This window comes from Canis aureus, chromosome 6 (assembly GCF_053574225.1).
Source record: "Canis aureus isolate CA01 chromosome 6, VMU_Caureus_v.1.0, whole genome shotgun sequence".
NCBI lineage: Eukaryota > Metazoa > Chordata > Mammalia > Carnivora > Canidae > Canis > Canis aureus.
Window position 1 is genome coordinate 2,173,181 of NC_135616.1, and position 20,320 is coordinate 2,193,500.

The 20,320-nt window shown below is 46.5% G+C and overlaps 1 protein-coding gene across 2 annotated transcripts in view; it reads right to left on the minus strand.

The window, feature by feature from the left end:
- The window catches only part of MYO5B (myosin VB), a 332,937-nt gene that overhangs the window by 209,756 nt on the left and 102,861 nt on the right, over positions 1 to 20,320 (minus strand). The window contains exon 1 of one of the 2 annotated variants that reach the window (XM_077899805.1): positions 8,634 to 8,663. The exons of the other annotated variant lie outside the window; for it this stretch is intronic. Within the exon in view, the coding sequence (XP_077755931.1) occupies positions 8,634 to 8,648 (15 nt within the window). The 5' untranslated portion in view covers positions 8,649 to 8,663. Of the gene's footprint in view, positions 1 to 8,633; positions 8,664 to 20,320 lie in introns of those variants that run through there. 2 annotated transcript variants of the gene reach the window in all.

Consider the following 20,320-nt stretch of genomic DNA (forward strand, 5'->3'; position numbering starts at 1 on the left):
AAATGGATAACCGCTTAAATGATGGCCAGCTCCTCGGTACAGACATCTACTCTCTCCCAGGTCTCTAGAGAAGCCCAGCCTCGAAGAAGATGGCACTTAGAGGAGGCATGGGATGGGCATGAGCCTCTGTAGGAGTATGAGACTCAGAGTGCAGCCAAGCACCTGATCTTTCACCTTGAGAAATGCCCCAGGTGGATGTTTTCCAAAGGCTTGCCTGCTTTCCATTCTGTGTCAGTCTGTGTCGGGGCAGACAATTCTGGGGAGAGAGAAGCAGGCAGTGTCCCAGCAAGCCCTTGAAGTAGCTAGACACCAATGGTTTGATATTAGTGACTGGGTTAACTACCCACAAGGAACTGCCTACAATAGACCCAAGGCTTGGACCTTCCAAAATTCATGTTAAGTCCTAATACCCAATAGGATTGTATCTGGAGGTGGGACCTTTGGGAAGTGATTAGTTCATGAGATCCCATGAATGGAAGGAGCATCCTCATGAAAGACCCCAAGAGAGCTTCCTTGGCCCTTCTGCCATAGGGACATTCCAGCAAGAAGAGTGCCAACCAGAAACAAGCCCTCACCAGACCTCAAATCCCAGCCCCTTAATCCTAGGACTTACCAGTCTCCAGACCTGTAAAGAATAAATGCTGTTTAAGTCACCCAGTCTAGGATATTGTTAAAGGCTCTGCATCTAGGCAAAGGAGAAAACATGAAGGAGGGGGGAGAGGAGAACATGGTGTCACCTCCATGGCAGCCCCCTCCAGGCCTTCGCCTTCATCTAAGCAAACCTAACACAGACCTCCTCCTAAATGCTATACCCATTTCTCCACCTGTCCATTCAGTGCCCTGGATCCACAGGTTACTCCCAAGGAGACATTTTTATGGGAGAAGTATGGGAGAAAACCCAGGGAAACCCACCCCACAGCTGCCCCTAAGAGTCATGGTTTACAAGAAGCCAGCAGACCTCCATGTGCCATGTATAGGCCAGCCACATTAAAAGGAAGCCTCCTAACCTAAATAGGTGTTAGACAATGGGAAGAAAGAAAAGTTGAAAAAAATACACCAGAAGCCTCATTGTGGAGTTGTGCTAAATAGTAATGGCTTCTGGGACATTCACCACATACAAAGCGCTGCACAAGGTACGAGGATGAGCCACATTCCCACACTAAGGGGACTGAACAGGTGCAGGGGCAAAGTCCTCCTGCCCCATGTGAAGGGGTGTGTCCCAGCCAGGGCAGGGTCATATGACAGGTACCTGGGTCACTTCATCCATCATCTATCCACCCTATTCTGTCCAAGGGCCTACATTTTGAGTTGGGGGTTTCTTTAAAACACTGAAGTTCATTAAACCTAAATTGACCAAGAGATGAGGGTGAGGAAAATCATTTTCATAGGCAACTACGAGGCAAGCTGGACTCAGAAGAAAGTTATGAGTCATCTGAGACTCAAACATGTCTTTCAAGTAAGTATCTCTGGTGTCCTCAAGAGGCTTTGCCAAAAAAAAAAAAAAAGAGGCTTTGCCATCCTCCACCTTTAAACAGGCTGACAAGGCCTGCATTTACATCAGCCTCTAGTGCTTCCCTCCTTCGAATGAGGTCAGGTCAGCAGCCCTTGGGATAAATTATCCTAACCTATGGTCACCAGGGGATTGGCTGGCAGTGCGGGGTGAAGATGACTTACCCCAGCCCATTCTCCCACACCGGAGGATCCTAAACTCTCGGGAAAACAAAGATCTATTTTTAAATAACTTGCTAACAGCCAACAAAAGCTAACTGATGGCTCCGGGACCTGCCGGCTATTCAACTTCTCTACACACAGGTGATTCATCCACAAGTTACTGTGAAAAGTGGTGGGAAAGGGGCAAAAAAAAAAAAAAAACCATGGGAAAAGTGTCCTCATTGTGAAGGGGTACAATCCTGCACTGTGATAAAATAGAAAAGCCCTCTCCAAAACAAGTTACCATACTCAGAGGCTGGTTTGGGAGTTCTGGGAGGTTTTTTCGATCAAGGACACAAATCAGGTACCCTGAGATAAAAAGACTTACATAGGGGGAAAAGTATCTTATTTCCAGGCAATTTTTTCAGTGCAATTCACATCTAATTACTGTGACACATGCACGCAGCCTTCTCCAACCTTCCTGTTTAAGCTCTGTCGGAAAATAAAACCTGGATTCCTGAAATTCTTAGTTGTCTACCAAAGCAACCACAGAAGGAAGCAGCACCTACATCTGGCCTAGTGGCCTGTTTTGCCCCATCGACATCTACTTCATGTTGCCCAAATTCTTGGTTAGAGAGCTTGAACTTTTACCAGAAGGTGATTCATTTACTTTAGCAATATCCTTCCCTAAGAATGCAGACACCTCTAAGAGGAACATGGTATATGGGTGATTCACACCCTTACCACAAATCCATTTATTGCCATTTGGAGGACAAACAGGTAAAGGCAGCTGCTCAGAGAAAAGGTCTTTTCAGCATGGTCAAGACCACCCCCAGGACCCATAAAGACACCAATGGCTGGAGGAGGTTTGAGGAGAGGATAAGGGCTAACAGGAAGCAGGCAAAGCCAGCTATCAACATCACCTTTAACCCATGATACACATCCTATTGCCCTGTGGTTGGACTCCAAGACCCAGGCGTCACTCAGCCTCAGGTGGGAAAATACCCTAGCTTAGGTGTATTGTGGACCAAATACACTGGCCAAGAAACAGTGACCTGAAGTATACTAGCAGAAAATCCCAAATATGGAGTCAAAAAAATTTTGCAACTGGCTGTTAATATCATTAGGGGCCATCTACCTTTAGAGTGCACTCTTGACATCCCAAGGCAATTCAAATCAAGAGTCTCAGTCCCTACTCAGCTCACTGTCCAACCATCAGACCCGTGAAATTCATCGGCAGCACACAACCTCCTCCAGAGCATGGGTCCCTTCTACCTCAGGAGGGGCTGTCTGGCCCCAGGAACTGCAGGCATGGAACCTACATTTCACTCAGACCCCTTCCCCAACTGCTTTGCCACCTAGGAGCCCAAACTCACTTGCTGACACTCTTTCCACTTCAGCTACAGAACCCAGAACCCAAAGCCACCTCCTCCCATCATACAATAAAGGCTGTCAGATTTGAGGGGAAAGGTGGCAGTTTAGCCAGCAGGTTGCAGAGGGTCAGAGCCCCGGGGGTACAAAGATGAAGCCAAGAATTCACTCCCTGCTTGGAGACATTAACTTCACTTTAAATCACAGGAAGGGGGAAGGCTTTCCTATATCTGGCCAACTGTTGTGAAAAATGTGCGGACTCAGTTTAAGGCCACACACCCCTGGGGGCAGGTATGGAGGGGGGCCCCACCATGACCCACCAGATCACCAGTCCTGCTCATCATCACCCTCAGGTACCACATTCCAGCCCCTACAAGGGAACTTTGCCTTTTAAAAGCTAATAACTGAGGGCAGCCTGGGTGGCTCAGTGGTTTAACACCACCTTCAGTCCAGGGCATGATCCTGGAGTCCCAGGATCGAGTCCCACATCAGGCTCCCTGCATGGAGCCTGCTTTTCCCTCTGCATGTGTCTCTGCCTCCCCCTCACCCTCTCGAATAAATAAATTCTTTAAAAAAAAAAAAAAAAGTGAATGACTGAGTAGGATTTTGTCATTTCCCTGAATACCTGTCACAGAAGTGTCCTAGAAGGCTCCAGAGCCAGACCATCTGCCTGTCTGCTGTGTGGCTCAGGCTGGCTCCATAACCTCCTTGGGCCCAAGTTCATCGTCAGGTGCCTCCACTGGGACAGACGGGAGGAGTCCATGACATATTGCGTAGAGCTTTTAGGACAATGCCTGGCTTCTGCGAGCTAACACGCAATGGCCAAGATCACCCATTTGAGCCTCAATTTCCTCCTTTGTAAAGCAAGGAGGGAAAAAATCAGAATATCTTTGTTCCCTCTTAGCCTTTTACCCAAGATGAGTTAAATATCACTTCCAACAGAGCAGAGCGTTGGTCCTCAGCTTTCTCTTTCTGGGTTATACTCAGTTTTTTTGGGAACCCTTTACCCACTTTATTAAAAGTGATTAACCCACTTTAATCATTTTTGTTGCTCTCTCTGGACCACAGATTGGTAAATACAAGAACGTGTTCATAGGGAATCTAAACCCACCGTCTGACAATTAGGAGAGGACCCTGAAAAGAACTGCCAGCTCTGTTTCCAAGTCCCTTCCTCGCAACCTCTGGCAGAAAGAGGATTATCCAGTTTGGGCTTACCTACCTCAGAGCTGGGGAACACATCACTCACAGCAGCACTGGCCTTGCTGGAGACTTCCAGAGTTCTCTATGCCGAGCTGCTGGTAACTTGTGGCCCAGTCTATACCACCAAAGGATCTGATGCCTGCTATGATGGAAGTGACAACAGAGCCGGCTTATTGCTGGGAGGACCTTAACTCTTCACCTGGCTTGAGCCTCACAATTCCTCCATGGCGCAGTAGGCTAAATATGTCATCTCTAGCAAAAGAAAGACGCAAAGGAAACAACTTCTCAAGTTTAAGGGACATTGCTTACTTATCCTGTGCAGTTACAGAATCAGGACTAGAACCTGTATTTTCAAACTACTCCAGGCAAGGGCTTTCCAGTCCTTTCCACCCCACCCCACCCACCAGTTCAGGGCTACAACATGCCTACGTGACCCTCACATGTTCCAAGGAACATCCCCAGTGCTCCCAAGCCCTTCCTGCTGTTTCTGTCTACATCATCTGTCATGAGTGGTCAGAGGTCGTCCTTCTAACATACCAACAACGTGGCATAAGAGCCTAATTAGAAACAAAGTGTAATAGGATGAGCATTCGATTTTTTTTTTTTTAACTTCATAAAGCTCCAATCGTAACACCTGGAGTCGTCATTGGCTAATAACCACCCCATCCCCATTTATCACCACTCTATTTCCAAGATCCATAAAGACTATTTTATCCAGTTACTTTTCCAAAAGGCATCAGCCAGCCATTCACCTACCACCTCCTTCTTAAAAATCATACATACTGTGAAATTGAGATAACCAAACTGGCTCAAACTTTAAGTTACATGGTGATGTAATCGCCCACAAAAGGGCAAAGATCATTTAATATGCATAGGCTGCTTATGACCAAGCTTCGCCCCACAGGCAAGGGCAAGCACTCAGAGGAGGAGGTGCCTCACTTTGAGCTCCTTGCTGAGAAGCTGGACTTCCCATTTCAGCTCTGAGCACTGTAGCAGTTAGGGCAGGCATGGCAAGTCGGGAGAGGACCAATTATCTTATCCATTCACCTCCTCATCCCATAAGTTATTGCACTGTCTCCAGAAACACTCTGTTCCCTTTCAGTGGGCATGAAGTCTTTTTTAGTTGCCACAAGTCTTTGGGCCACTGCAGTATGAGTGGACATTGAAGTGCTTCCCAGCACAGTGGAGGTGTGCAGAGGGGAGCCCCATGGGCCAAGGCCTCATGGGCCACCTGCCCTCGAGAAGCCAAGGAAAGCAGCCTGGCGTTGCCACCAGCACGTTGTCACAACTTCAAGGGCTCCTGCAAAGGAACCTTTGCTGCTGCTCAGCAGCTGCTCCACAGCTGCTTCCAGGAAACTCCTTTCAGGTGGAAGGTTTCTTTCCAGGCCCTTTGTTATTACTTCCTAAAATTTAATAAATCACTTTTTGCTCTCTGCATACAGGGATAAAGTCTCATCCCCATCCTGATTAACAATGCCATGTTAATAAAACATTCTTGGATCCATTAGCTCAAATAAATTTTTAAGCATTAATGTGGCAGGTGCCAGGACAGATGCATGGACGATGAAGACTGTCCCCAGTCTAGGTACCAGGCCAGTGGGCCAGCCCTTCTTAGTGCTTGGCCACGTCTCCTCAGCCCTCTAGGGTCACACGTAGTACCCTCACCTAGGATGTCTATTCAACAATCTTGTGAGAAGCCCCCAGTCTTACTGGGAGGCCAACAGAGAGATTCCCCTTAGAGAAACGTCAGAGCACTGCCCTAGCAAGCCAGGCCCTAGGTATTAATTTGTTGTGTGCCCAAAACAGAGCCTAATGAACACAGGCTATAGGCAGCCACGACCAATGTGGCTGGAAAGTTATAAATTTTACAAAATGTTCTAGGTAATAATGGGATGATGTAGGGGAATGGAAAAATGGGTCAGGTGCAAGCCAGGTGACAGGCGGGGGGGGGGGGGGCAGGGGGGGTTTCTAATCTCTGGGACAGAAATGTAACACATAAATCCTTAATTAACTTCTCATTGAGCCTCACTAGGTCTATTCCTGTTAATCTCTGGTGTATCAGTCTTTTCTTTTTACAAAATTTAAATATAAAATACTATAAATTTTATGTACAGGAGTTAGAGCCTGTACATAAACTCCTATACAGGAGTTTATAGCCTACTCCTACTATATTTTTATTTTATTTTTATTTTTTAGAGAGAGAGTAAGCAAACAGGGGGTAGGAGGGGGGAGGGGAGGGAGGAAGAGAATCTTAAACAGCCTCCACATCCACTGCAGAGCCTGATGGGGGTTCAATCTCACAGCCCTGAGATCATGATCTGAGACAAGATCGAGTCAGATTTAACCTGACTGAGCTACCCAGATGCCTTCATTAGGTTTTTTAAAACAAACATGGAGTTACAGTGGAGGATTCTTTCCTCGTTCTGTTGCTCACTCTCTACCCCTCCATGCAAAGATCACTACCACCTCAACAGTGGAGTGCTTCACTGTCCATGTTGGTGTATTATGACTTCATGAATATGTGCCCATAAATATCAGTAGTTTGCCTGTATACTTGAGGCAAATGATAGCATAGACTACATATTCCACGTTTTTGTCCACTCAGCACTGATATTTATCTTGTTACACACATAAATCTGATGCATTTGTTTCAGTGTTCCATTGTACATGTGTGCGTGCACTATTATTTATCCAACTCTCCAACTTGTGGGCCTCAACAGGTATTGAAACATTACTCAGAATCTAGCACATATGCCACACACTATGTAGGCGCTGAAGGCCTAGGGAGAAATTATGTAATTCTTGCACGTAAGCCAGAAATAAAGAGCTCCCTCATGGAAATGCCTCTGTTGGAGGAATCTTGCTGGCCACAGATTTATGTGTAGAGCTCAGGGATGGACAAAGACTTAGGAAATGAGCCTAGAGGTCTTATGCTGACAGGTAGAGGCCAAAGCCACAAGCATAGACAAGCTGGTCAAGGGAACGTGTGACTAGTCGATTTACAGAAACACAAAACATGAGAACAGACCTTTAATTACCACTAAATGATGTAGTGGTTCGTATACAGCAACAGATAATCAAAACAGGAGGTCACTCTATAACATCCCCAAGGCAGACTGACTGGGCATGGCAGCCCTCTCCAGCAAATCCTGCAAGAGACCCACAACAATGGCATGTCCATGTGTCTGACAGCTGTGGATATAACCACACATCATCATCATCTAACATTTTAACAGCATGTCACCAGGGATATAGCCCAGTATTCTTGCCTTTCTCCCAACATCCAAAGGGTGTCTTTCTTAAGCAACAGCCAGGTTGAATTTTGACATATGCCAACAACTGCCCATTTACACCCTCAGCTGCTCTGGGAAATGATCTTGGAGCAAACGTTTTGGAGGTGGTTATAGAGCCGGATAGTAATGGAATTAGGTCGTGCTTCTCTGCATGTGTCCACCAGCTATGCAGAACTCAGCAGAAAACCACCCCATGGACATGTGAGAACAGGCGTGTCCTGGGGAGGGCTGGAGGAGTGGGGAATGAAGCAGGGCACCCAGCTGAGGCAGCCAGTTCTGACCAGCAAGGTCAAGGAAGGCCTCTGGTAGGGGAAGCACAGGCAATGTCAGGTGCAGGAAAACCAGTGGAGAGGACAAAGTAGTACCCCACACAGTCGCCAAGGAGAAAGGCACAAAGGCCCCAATAAAGTAGGGAGGGTGGGTGCCAGGAGCTCAGAGGCTGCCCAGCTTTTCCCAGCTGTACAGTCAGGGAGACTGCATGGACGTGGGAACGCCACAGCACAGCTTTGGGGGACTCGTGAGCACAGGAGACAGGTGTCCCAGAAAGGGACCGCCCCCTAGGACACATGGCAGCCAGAGCAGGGGCCAGTTGCAGGTTCAGGGTACAGAGGTGCGAGGAGGTCAGGGTTAGGGCACCATGAGGACAGAGGACGTCACGCTCCACGCAGCTGCTGAGGACTTCTGCATCACACGGAGGTGAGACCACAACTGGGCATCAGAGGTGCCTGGGGCTTGTGGGTGCAGCCTTCTGCTGGGGTCGTGGTCCGGAGCCTGGGATCGAGCCCCACCTCAGGCTCAGGGGCGAGCCTGCTCCTCCCTCTCCTTCTGCCCCTCCTCAGGCTCTCTCTCTCTCTCAAATAAAATCTTAAAACAGCCTTCACTTGGCACGACTCTGTGAGAAGAACTGCCACATAAATAAGAAAAATAAGTGACATGCATTCCTTTGGTCACCACCCCAGGCAGTTCGGAGACAGGCGGCAACACTGGGGGAACCAGAGGCAAAGGATTTCAGGGGACTTAACATTTTTCTAATGAAAAACACTGCTCCTCTTTTTAACTCCAAGGGTAGCTCATTAGGATTACAACAGATGGCAATGAAATTCCTTTAAAAAAATTTACATTTTGGGGATCCATGGGTGGCTCAGCGGTTTGGCACCTGCCTTTGGCCCAGGGCGTGATCCTGGAGTCCCGGGATCCAGTCCCGCGTCGGGCTCCCGGCATGGAGCCTGCTTCTCCCTCCTCCTGTGTCTCTGCCTCTCTCTATCATAAATAAATAAATCTTTAAAAAAGAAAAAAAATCTACATTTTGACACATCCTCTTGCACAAGCCATAGTCTTGCCCTCCTTCAAGCTCAAGCCTACATTTCAGAAATTACCCAGTTTTTCTAATTACCTGGATAATGCATTTGAGCAGTCATTGAAAATGTATGCATTCATGGATAATTTATATCCCCCATCTTCCAAAAATGACTTGTAGCAAAGCAATTCATTTCATGCTGTCTTTTCCAATCATTGTTTTGCAGATCTATCTTATCTTCTCAGCTACATTATAAACTACTTTGGAAGATTGTGTATTATACATCCTTTTTGGGTTTCCCCAAAGTCTCTAATATGTCCATTATTCCTGGCCAGTCACCTGACAAAAGTAACTTTCCAGAAGGCAAGTTAGTGTCCTTTTTAAGTATAATATGTTCAAGCTCATTTCAAGCTCACATTGTAGGACACCCCCCCTACCCGCACTCACCTCTTTAGGAGCTGGAAATATGAAAAGCAAACCAACGTTTCCTCTGAGGAAAACTTATTTGTCCCTCCAAAATCACATTGAAGCTTAATCCCCAATGTGCTGGTGTTCAGGGGTGGGACACTTAGAAGATCATCAGGTCATGACATGAAGCTCTTGTGGGTAGGTGCCCCTACGCAGGACTAAAAAGACCAGAATCACCCCCTCCTGCCACATGAGATCACAGTGAGAAGACAGTCCTCACCTCAATCTTAAACTTAACCTCCAGAATTTGGGAGAAATAAATTTATTTCTCCCGCTTGGTTCATGGTATTCTATTATAGCCCAAAGGGACAGAAACACAGGGATTCCAGGAAATAGCTATAGGATGTGAACTAATATCCCTCACTGGGTTTGTTTCCACATCTGTCTGGACCAACCAACATCCGTTAAGTCCTACAATTGGCATTTACAATGACTGAGCCATCACCACCATCCTACCACTGGTGGGTTTCCTGCTGCACTTTTTTAAAATCCTATTTTAACCCACAATTTCAAAATGTATCTTTAAAAAAATAAAATAAAATCAAAGCAGAGAAGGGTCCTAGCATTCTATGTACCAAAGTCTCCCTACAACTGACCTAGCATGCATTACAATTCAACACAGAAGACTTACTACCTCTTGGGTCCATTCAGTGTTGTATCACCGCTTCTACAACATGGTCCCACATCCTTCTACGGCTCTAAGTGGGGGTTTTCTTTATCAACATTCAAACAAGCTGTGTTCTAAGTTCTAAATGTGGAACTCAGAATTCACTTTTTCCATAGAAACAATCCTAGAAGAGATGTGTTCCCAAGACAGCCCACACAACCTACATACGCCAAATACAGTAAACCTATTTCTACAAAGAAGTGCATGTCAAACCGCCCCTCTGCAGACAATGAGCCTGGGTGTCCTTGTGCCACTGGCTTAGAGTTCTCTTAAGAGGGGGCCCTACCTGAAAACAGGGCCTGTGTCTACGGATGCACTTCAGCTACTTGTCACTGGTTAAAGGAAACTCAACCGAGTCCTTTAGATGCATTCAAATGTACTGGACATTTAAAAAGGCGTTGCTAAGTGTCTTTGATTCATCTTTGATTAATCAGTGAGTATTTGGTGATATATATCATATGTGCATTCCCCTCCTACACCGGGTTCATGGTTTTTAAATATTTTATTTGACAGAGCATGCACACACACACAGGGTAGTGAGAGCAATCCTGCTTATCCCGCTGAGCAGGGAGCCCGACAAGGGGCTGGATCCCAGGACCTCAGCCAAGGTCAGAGGCTTCACCAGCTCAGCCACCCAGGCGCCCACACCAGGCTGCAGTTCTGTGGCACTGGGTCTGCAGAGTCTCTGGGGCCCTGACGAATGCACTCCAACATATTTACATACCTGTCCTGTATTCTCAAATTCCACATCCACGAATACTCAAGCTATCACGATTATTCACAGCTGGTGCTGTAATACTGTTCAACATACACTCACCTCATCCCTTAAAGCCCACAACCATCCCACGAGGCAGGGAGACTTGAAGGGCTGTACCTGCAACGAAGTAACTGAAAGCGCCCAGCCTCAACCCCAATCTAGCTACCCTTTCTGCCTTCTTTCCATTGATCCAGGATGCTGCTCTCCTGGTGCAGGAGGCTCTTGGGATCCTCAGGCAGCCATTTGTTTCTCAAATGACCCACAGGCCCCACGCCCCCGACTTACTGCCACACCCGGATAGGTGGTACAGTATCCGCAGCCTAGTGTTGAGTGCCTGCTTGCAGCCTCTGCCAATTCAAACTCCGCTCACATATAGTTTCGTACTAAAAATCACCCAAAACTTCAAACATGCTAAAAGGAAAAAAGGGGGAAATTAGACAAGAAAAAGCAAAGGTTCGGCCAAGAGGATGATGTGCTCAAGCCATTCTCAAAAGCTTGAGAAACAAAGAGACCTAGTCAGGCCACCCCACCTCGAGCACTTGCTCACTGAAGGATGGCCAAATCCTCTGCCGAGGGACGTGAGCTATTTTGAGCCAGTTACTTCATGAGACTCTAGCATCTGTGATGCCTCTGCAGGTTTCTAATTTCAGCTGCAAAGACAGAGTCCAGGAAATGAGACAGACACATCTAAGGGCCTGCAGAAACAAAGAGAAGAATCCAAATGAATAACTGCCTGCCTTAAAGGGATTTCAAATAAGAGGCTCAAAAGAAGAGAAGATTAGCAGAGGAAATGGTAGGAGGCAAGAAACTCAGAGGAGCAGACACAGCCCTAAACCAAAATCCTGAAGAATCATGGCCAACCCACTGTGATGGGTGAGGCAGGAGAAAGCATCACTGGGGCTTGCATTTGAGAAATAAGCTCAACAGAGCATGTCACTTAAATGGAAAAAATTAAGTGACACATCCGCAGTTCATGCAATTTAATGGGGAAGGGAGATTAGAAGAGTTCCTGCTTCTGGTCATTGCTCTCATGTGCCTCAGTTCAGCAGAGGTGTCTGAAGCCCACAGGTTTGGCCCAGAGTTCACATTCACCTTCACCACCACCACCACCACCACAACACCTGGAGTGCTCAAAGAGCTCTCTCAAAGGGTTATAAGGGTGCCATGGAAACCAAGGTGCTCCAGGAAGAGGTTGGTCAAATGCTTAGCTGGACTGTAAGTTTTCACTTTCCACCAAGGTAAGATTCAATTTTGTAAAAAGCTACCACCGTGAATGAATGCCAGTGATGTACTGGAGCTCAACATGAAATTAAGTGGGGAGGGTGGCAGTGGAAAGGATACAGTCGTCAGTAGGAGCAGAACACATTAAGTCAATACTCTAGTATTAATTGACTTACTGAGTCACTGAATAAATGTCAGGACTGTTGGGCTCCAAAAATAATTTTCAAGAATCTGAAAGCCTACATATGACATAAAATTCAAAACCCACAAAGGAAAAGGACTGACATATTTGACAGGTTTTTTTTAAAAGATTTGACACAGAGAGAGAGAGCAAGCAAGCGTGTGGTATGGGGGATGCAGAGGAAGAGGAGAGACCAAGTACTCCAGTGTCCTTAGAATGCTTTATCCACTCTCTGTGTATTCTCACGAGTAAATAAAATCTTAAAAAAAAAAGGGGGGGGGGGCAGCCCAGGTGGGTGGCTCAGCAGTTTAGCACCGCCTTCAACCCAGGGCATGACCCTGGAGACCCAGGATCGAGTCCCCACGTCAGGCTCCCTGCATGGAGCCTGCTTCTCCCTCTGCCTGTGTCTCTGCCTCTCTCTCCTCTGTGTATTCCCATGAATAAATAAATAAAATCTTTGAAGAAAAAAAAAAAAGACTGCTTTATCCACGTACCTCGTATGTAACACACAAAGCCACTTGATGCAATACTAACTCTTCCTGTAACTATTACATCACCAAAAACTGAAGTCAGGGCTCTCATCCTGTGGAGGACCTACCCAGCAACACACACCTATAGGTTTTAAACATTTCTACACTATCTCCCACAGTGGGACCCTCTTGAGCATACCGATTTCAAAAATGAAAATAAAAATGCACTCTTGCTAAACTACCTTCTATCGTCACGGTTGGCCTGTCAAAGCCATTTATCCTCTGAGGACTGATGCCTTAGCATAGCCAACGATTCGGCCCATGAAACAGAAGCAAAAGGAATTACCCGCATTTCCCTCCTCAGCATGCTACGGCCCACACTGAACCCATTAAGTCAGGGAACTGAGCAAGATCTTGCTAGTATAACAGTAAGAACAGCTCCATTACAGGGGCATTTCTGCTTCTCCACTGGACACACAATGAAGCAGGCACGCGCACAGGGCTCCAAAGCCACCTTTTTGGAAAGGGTCTACAATCATCTAAGAGATACAGTTAAGAGAATGAACCCAGTGGCCATGGCTATCCAGCCACTTGTTGTAACTACCTCTGAAGAATGTTCCATGGTACAGGGGGCCTCGCATCAACAGAGCCACCAGAACTCACGCCCCCCCCGAAGTGAGTCGTGCCATTCAGAGCAATCTTCCAAAAGCCCAAATGATGGCCCAAAAACCACCTTCAGAAGCATTATGCTTAAATCGATCCCTCAGAGGTAAAAAACATTCTACCTTTAGTGAGAGAATGGGATCATGTGGAGGGGTGAGTAGGTCCCAAACCAGGTGAACAAGGCAGATCAGTATCACCCACACCCAAATCCTAATTACTTCTAGCACCCGGCCACTCCCCTGGTCACCAAGTTCAGAATCTCGGAAAAGACTTTTTCCTGTGCTTCAACACTCAACAATTAGGATGACCAAGTCCTTTACTGTCCAAACAGGGACATCTGAGAATGAAGGGAAGCATTAGGTTGAACTATATGAATTGCCCTGCTTGATCACTTTGACCTACAGAGGGGCAGCTTTCTGTGATTCACCTATGCCAGGTCAACAAGCATAAACTAGGCATTTCTGGAACCAAAAACGACCTGTGGCCACCCAGCCTGTAAACCATCACCAAATCCTTTCCTATCTGCCTCCTCCACCAAATTCTCCCCTTTCCAGTGGCAATCCTCTTGGCCCAGGCATTTGTTCTCTGCCTTTCAACATAACCTCTCTCTAACCAGTCCAACCAGTCCTACCAGGAAGGTAGATCCACCTTCCTCAAACACCCACCTGGTCTTCTCACTCTTGGCTCAGGAAGGATCAGTGTTTCCCAGAGCCCCTTTGAGACCAAACATCCTAAGCTGTTGTTCCAGGCCCCCTGGGCTTGGACTCTCCACTGGCCACAGCTAAACTCTCTCAGCCTGACCTTTTAAATCCTTTGTCACTGGCCCAGGCACACTGAATAGCCTTTAAAAACAAAAACAGAAAGACAAAAACTCCAATCCCCTCCACCCTGCCCTGCATTCATTCCTGTTTCTGCCCAGGTCCTAATACTGGATTCTGTGCTGGGGCCTCAGCACCCCTGACATACCACCACCCACAGACATATCTGTTCTCTGCTCCTCTGGGAGGCCCAACTGAGCCAGTAGACCCTGTGGCCTCACCTGGCACCCATCCATGGGGCCAGTGTGACCTGGCAGTGTCACTTCCCCAAGTAGTTAGGCCAGTCAAATCAAATTACTTGATTTTTTTTTTTTTTTTTTTTTTTTTTTTTTTAAGCAAGTCCTGGAGTTTCAGAATACTGCTGCTGATACGGTTCCCACTTCCTGGAATATCCCATCCCTCCCCTATTTCATCCTCTTGAAATCCTCCCCATCCTTCTTGACTTAGCCTTCTGACTTCCCTCCCATACCCATGCCCCACAGATGACCCTCTCAAACCCATCCTGCCTCTCTTGGGACATGCTGATACATCTGGCTGGACCCAAAGCTGCTAATACACTTATCTCACCCCAGCTGAAGGCCCCATGAAAGTAACAATCATTTTTTGATTCCCAGATCTAGGACACTACCTAGCCCAATAGAAGGGCTCAAAAAAGACTGACTGAATCAGAGGAAACCTGTTTGGTCCATGTGCAGCTTATAAAATGGTTGGAACCCAATCAGAAGAATTTTCAAAACTTGAGCAATAGTAATGTGATCAGAATAGTCCTAACATTACTTCACTCAACAATAAAATGTATCTAGACACGTAAGTTCTGGTAGGTTTGCTAAAATCTCCATCACTATACAGTAGCAGAATGTGGGGCTTATTTCCCAGGCAATAAGCATGATGGATGCATGGTAGATGGAACAGGCAAAAAGTTTTGGTTCCAAACAACGTATCCTCAAATGACACAAGCAGGGATCATAGAAGGAGAATCAACTCTAATACAGGTCACAAACCTTTGCAAGGTCTCAAGGCAAACCCTAGACAGCTCAGGAAGCAGGTACAGGTGTCAAAGGACCAGATGCCAACAAAGCAGTGAGGGCAGACGACCACGGACCCTGCTGAAACCAACATTCAAGGTACACAAAAATGGAACCAACAACGGTGTTCCAAAAATGGACAGCAACAAGGAACTGGAAACATCAGGACTTGGGACCAGCAAAGGGACATCATGAGCCAAGAAATGGATACTCAACCTTAGACAAAAGGGAAATGGCGGGCCATTTTTGTCAAAAAGCTTAGTGGTGTGAGCCAGGAAAAGACCAGATTGACCGACTTGCATAAAGCCTGAGGAAGAGACTGCCTCTCCAGATCAAAGTAAATGATTCCCCACCAATAAAATATTTAACACTTCCTCCACAATGTAGTTTGCTTATATCTAACATTCCTCATCAAGCAAGATGATTTGTTTGTTTACTCAGGAGTATGTTTTAAGAGTTAATACTCCTATTCAGGGAGAGAAACTGACTTTAAGCAGTGAACTATCTCATAGGTACTTCGTTCAAATTGTTTCAGGACCAAGGTGTCCACCGGTAGTTATTGCTTTGGACTTACAGGCTCCAAATTCAGTTGCTAGATCTGCAGATCCCAACCAAAGTACCATATTTATATTAGATGTCCCAAAGAGTGGCCTCAAAAATCAGTGCTGAAATAACCATCAAGTACCAAACTACCTGTCACGAATACGGAGGAAATAAAGATACAAGCCTCACTTCAAGTAGCTTGGAAACCACAACTTAGTTTGAAAACATCTGTGTATTCAACTGTTCGGCCAAGATTTAAGTAAAGGAGCATGGGAGGATGAGCTGGGGAGGGCTGCCAGGGATTTAGACAGGAGGAAAAGGTAGGCAAAAGGCTTAGAAACAGGCAGGCACTACCGTAGACAACTACACAGTCAGCTCTCCCATATAATCAAAGCAGTGAGAGTCAACTCCCTGGCTCCTGGGCCACAGGTAACCCAGGTACCAACAGAAGCCCATGGACAACTGGCTCAGGGAAGAGACCCTCACCAAAGGAGAGCAGGTCAGACCACTGTGCCTCTAAGACCCAGCCCAACTCCAGCCATTCAAGGAAACCCCCCAAATGCCAAGGCCATCTGCTCCCTATCTTCCACCCTCAGCACCCAGCTCATGATCCTCCTCTGAAAGAGTATAGTGGGGGCCTCCACAGATGCAACCCCAGCACCACTTGAAAAGCAGAGTGACCCCCAGCTCCTGCTGTTCAACTAAATGACAGGTTCGCCATTTCATGTCCACTTAAGCCATTCTCTCTGAAACCAGCAGAGATGAGCCGCGTCCCATCACATCTCAGTTCGGAGTTCCCTGATAAGAGCTCAAGCTACCTGTTTCCAGTGCAAGACCCATTTATGTCTTTATCTTTTGTACCTACCGCTCAGAACAAAAACTCCAATGTGAAGGGGAGAAAAGCCCACCTCCAAAAGAACACAAACAGTCGTGGGGAATGCATTTGGACTGAGAACATGGAGGCTTCTCAACACAGGAGGCCATTAGCAGTTCCAGAGCAGGTCAGGGACATGTGAACACTGTGCTCAGGACAGTCTATCCAGCAATAGCAGCACACACAGCAGAGGCCCCGAGAGAATAGAAGCTGGACATGGTGCCATGGTTCCCACCACTTCAAAAGGCCTGGCATAGGGGCAGAGCCAGCAGCCTTGCCTCTTGGTGAAGTGAAATGTAGCTGGCTCTGGGGACTCTCCCCTCCAAGGGCTCACACGCTGGAACACAACGACTGTATTATAAGTGAGACCTTCTCAACCAAGATCAGCCTGGTCAATCTTGACCAGGAGACTTTTGGCAAAGTTAAGACATTTTCAGTTGATCTGTGGGCCTCTTTTAAGGGATAGGGATGGAGCTGTACCTCTTTTCAGCAACTGTCCCCCGGTGCATTTGCAGAATGCTTAGCTGAGGAATACAGGGTATCTTGCAGTTACTTTTCTCCTGCAAATCCAGCTGGCTTCATGGAAAGTAATGGACACCCAACCTTAGACCTATTAACCTATCCTCTACCTAACGAGCTAACTAAATACAGACCAATATTGCACAGGGTCACATTGCCTGCCATGAGCTTAGTAGGCTGGCTAAAAACACCAGACACAGGGCCAAGCCTCCCTAGTCCACACAGGTGTCCTAAAACCACCTTCACGGATTTACCTCCCATAACCCGGCGGTCATCTTCCAAGCTCAGAACCAAGATTTACAGCCCAGGTGTTTGAGCAGAGCTCTTTGGGAACTGCAGGAAGAGTATAAATACCACATGCAGGACTGGTCTAATGAGAGTAGAGAGCTTATTTTCTATTTTAGCACATCTGTTTGGATATTCACTAGAGTAAATTCTTAAATGACTAATTCACAGTTTCACTCTGCGTGGTTAAAGCAAAGTATTTTGTGACATCTGCTTCCACTAAATCAGGATCTTGTTTCCCCCTGAGTTGTCACAATAAAGACACTGGTGCATCATGCTGGTTCTGTTACTCAAGCGACGAAGACTGGAGAGAGTACCTTTTCAGGCCTGGGAATCCCGGCTTCCCTGAGCACATATGAAGCATCTATTACTCTGTTGAAACAGATCCACTAACAAGAGAACCTCAGTTACCATGCAACTGAGCTATCCTTCCATTACATTCTAGTTGAAAAGGGCCTACAGGGTATGAAGGGTGCCTCTCCAGCCTATTTCTTATTCTTTCCCCAAAGCAAGTACCACTGACTGTTTATGCTCCAGGATGTCAGCTCTTACTAAGGCATGGTCACTGGGGTCCAAAGCTCACACACAGTGCTCTTCCCTGCTCTCCACTCTATCTTCCAGGTCTAGGGATCAGCCAACTGACCCAGAGCTCCTCAGTATCGGCCCCTCTCTCATCTCTCCCTCCTACCTGTGCTTTGCAAGGACAGCCAGAAATGGGAAGATTCCTAAATATGGACATGGCTGGGAGTGAGCTGGAGCCAGTTCTGCCACACGAAATGGTTGCTCCAAACACAGAACTCTGCTTTGGAAGGCACTGCCCTTGGGCCCATCAAGATCTAGTGGAATTTTGTTTACTACCTGGCAATTGTCCCTTAAGAAGGTCCCAGAGAAGACAAAGACTTAGTGAGGCAGTGGTCAGGTACCCTGGAGTCCCTTATCTCTCATGTCTGTACCATGTAATCCCCACCTTAAAGTCCTCAGGCAATCTAGTCATATACACGAAGGTGTAAAAAAAAAAAAAAAAAGCAACGAAAAACACCCTTGTTGAGTGTTAACCCTGGGGAAAGGAGAAAACTCACAGCAGAATGTAGCTCAGCTGGAGAAATGCCAGGTAGCAACCCTCTCCGGTGGCCCAGCATTGTACAGAGCCATGCAAAAGCTAGAGAAGTAGGGTGGTGGCACATTACGAATAGTAAACCAGAGGAAAAGTCTCCATTAATAAATATCCCTGATATGGGGCAGAGGCTGCTCCAACCCTGTGGCCGGAACAAAGGCTCTGAACCCAACTGTTCTGAGTAGGGTCCAAAGACCAGGAGCAGCAACATCTAGGAGCTGGTTTGAAATGCAGTCTGCCACCCAACCCCAATGTAGGAGACTCTCCCAATACAAATGTCCCCAGCTGTTCTGCATGCACATTAAGGTCTGAGCATCTTCCAAACCACCAGGCGAAAGGAATTACATCAACCTATGGCAACCAGAGTTTCTCAAAGTCCTTTCTTTTCTCTCCCCATTTTCTGCTTCTCCTAAGAGACTTCTCTGTCCTCTCCAGAGAGCAATGTAAAGGTAGTTTTTGGTCTTTATGTGCCCCGAAACTCATTCCCCCACCCCCAAAAGAGTAGCAGCTAATCCACTAGATTGGCTGTTATCAGCAGGTGGAGTTATTGTGCACTCAAAAGCAGCTCAGCTTCTGTCCTCTCCTACCTGTCCCCCACTCCCACCCCTCCCCCTCCTTGCTCTGCTTGGGCTCAGGGACTCAGGGTTACCCTGGGCTTCCAGCCTCCTTTGGTTTGCAGACCTTGCAGCCCACTTTGTATACACAGCCATCTTGGCATCTTGGCAAAGCCATGACCTCAATTTACCCAACAGACCTGAATTTCATGGTAGAAGTGTGCAGCCTGGCCATTCCTTAAGCCACTATACCTTGGTCTTCGATTTCTAACTCGTTTGTATGGATTCTCTATCAACCCAAACCATGAAGGCTGGGAAGGGCCAAAGACCCTCCACAGTCCAACCCTGCCTCGAAGTTATATCAGCATCTTATAATCTTATCCTGTTCAAATTCCTTAGTGTGAGTTAAAGCTCAATCCTTTTATTAAGATTTTATTTATTTGAGAGAGAGAGAAAGAGTGAGCACAAGCAGGGGGAGAGGCAGAGTGAGAAACAGACCCCCAGCTGAGCAGGAAGCCTGAGGCAGGGCTTGACACCAGAACCCTGGGATCATGACCTGAGCCAAAGGCAGACACTTGACTAAGCCACCCAGGCACTACAATCCTTTTTTCTTTATAAAGATTCCCGTCAAAAGCCTAATGATTTTTTCTAACATTAAACCAGATCTTTTTGAGATTTAATGGATCCTAATAAATTGCCATGAAGAGCATGGAGTTCCAAATGGTAGAACAACCAGGAAGTATCATACTGGAGCCTGGCTACATGTTACACTAAATATAAATGACAATCTTCTTAAAAGTATTTTGAAAACAATGCTTTGACTACATTTAGACCACTTTGAAAGATAACATACTTAAGTTGTTCATATCTTCATGGTGATTTTTAGTTTTCTTTGGGATTAAGAACAATGCTCAAGTAGTGTAGGCATCAGGTAAAGAGACATTTTGGGGTGTCCTACAACAATGGAACCAGTTCCTCCCCAATATCATTAGTACTACCAACCATGAATTTCAGGCCACGTTCTTGTAGGCTACAGCTAAGTCAATATAAGTCTTTCAAAGCCTTTCCCTAAGTTTGAAAATGACAAACACTTCACATCCTTTGATACTCAACTTATTTGTATAACAGAGTTTTGGCATTTTTACCTGGCATCACATGCACATATTCCAAAGATCCTATCAAATGAGTGTGGATCTGAGTACATACAGACACCCTTCAACTGATAAGACCTCCCCAGATCTCCAGGTGTGTGGAACCATCATAAGCACCAGTCTAGGACTTCTGGGGAGGCAGAGGAGCCATGGAGAGATTCATCTTCATTCTTTGCATCTCTTCTCGATTTCAATCTGC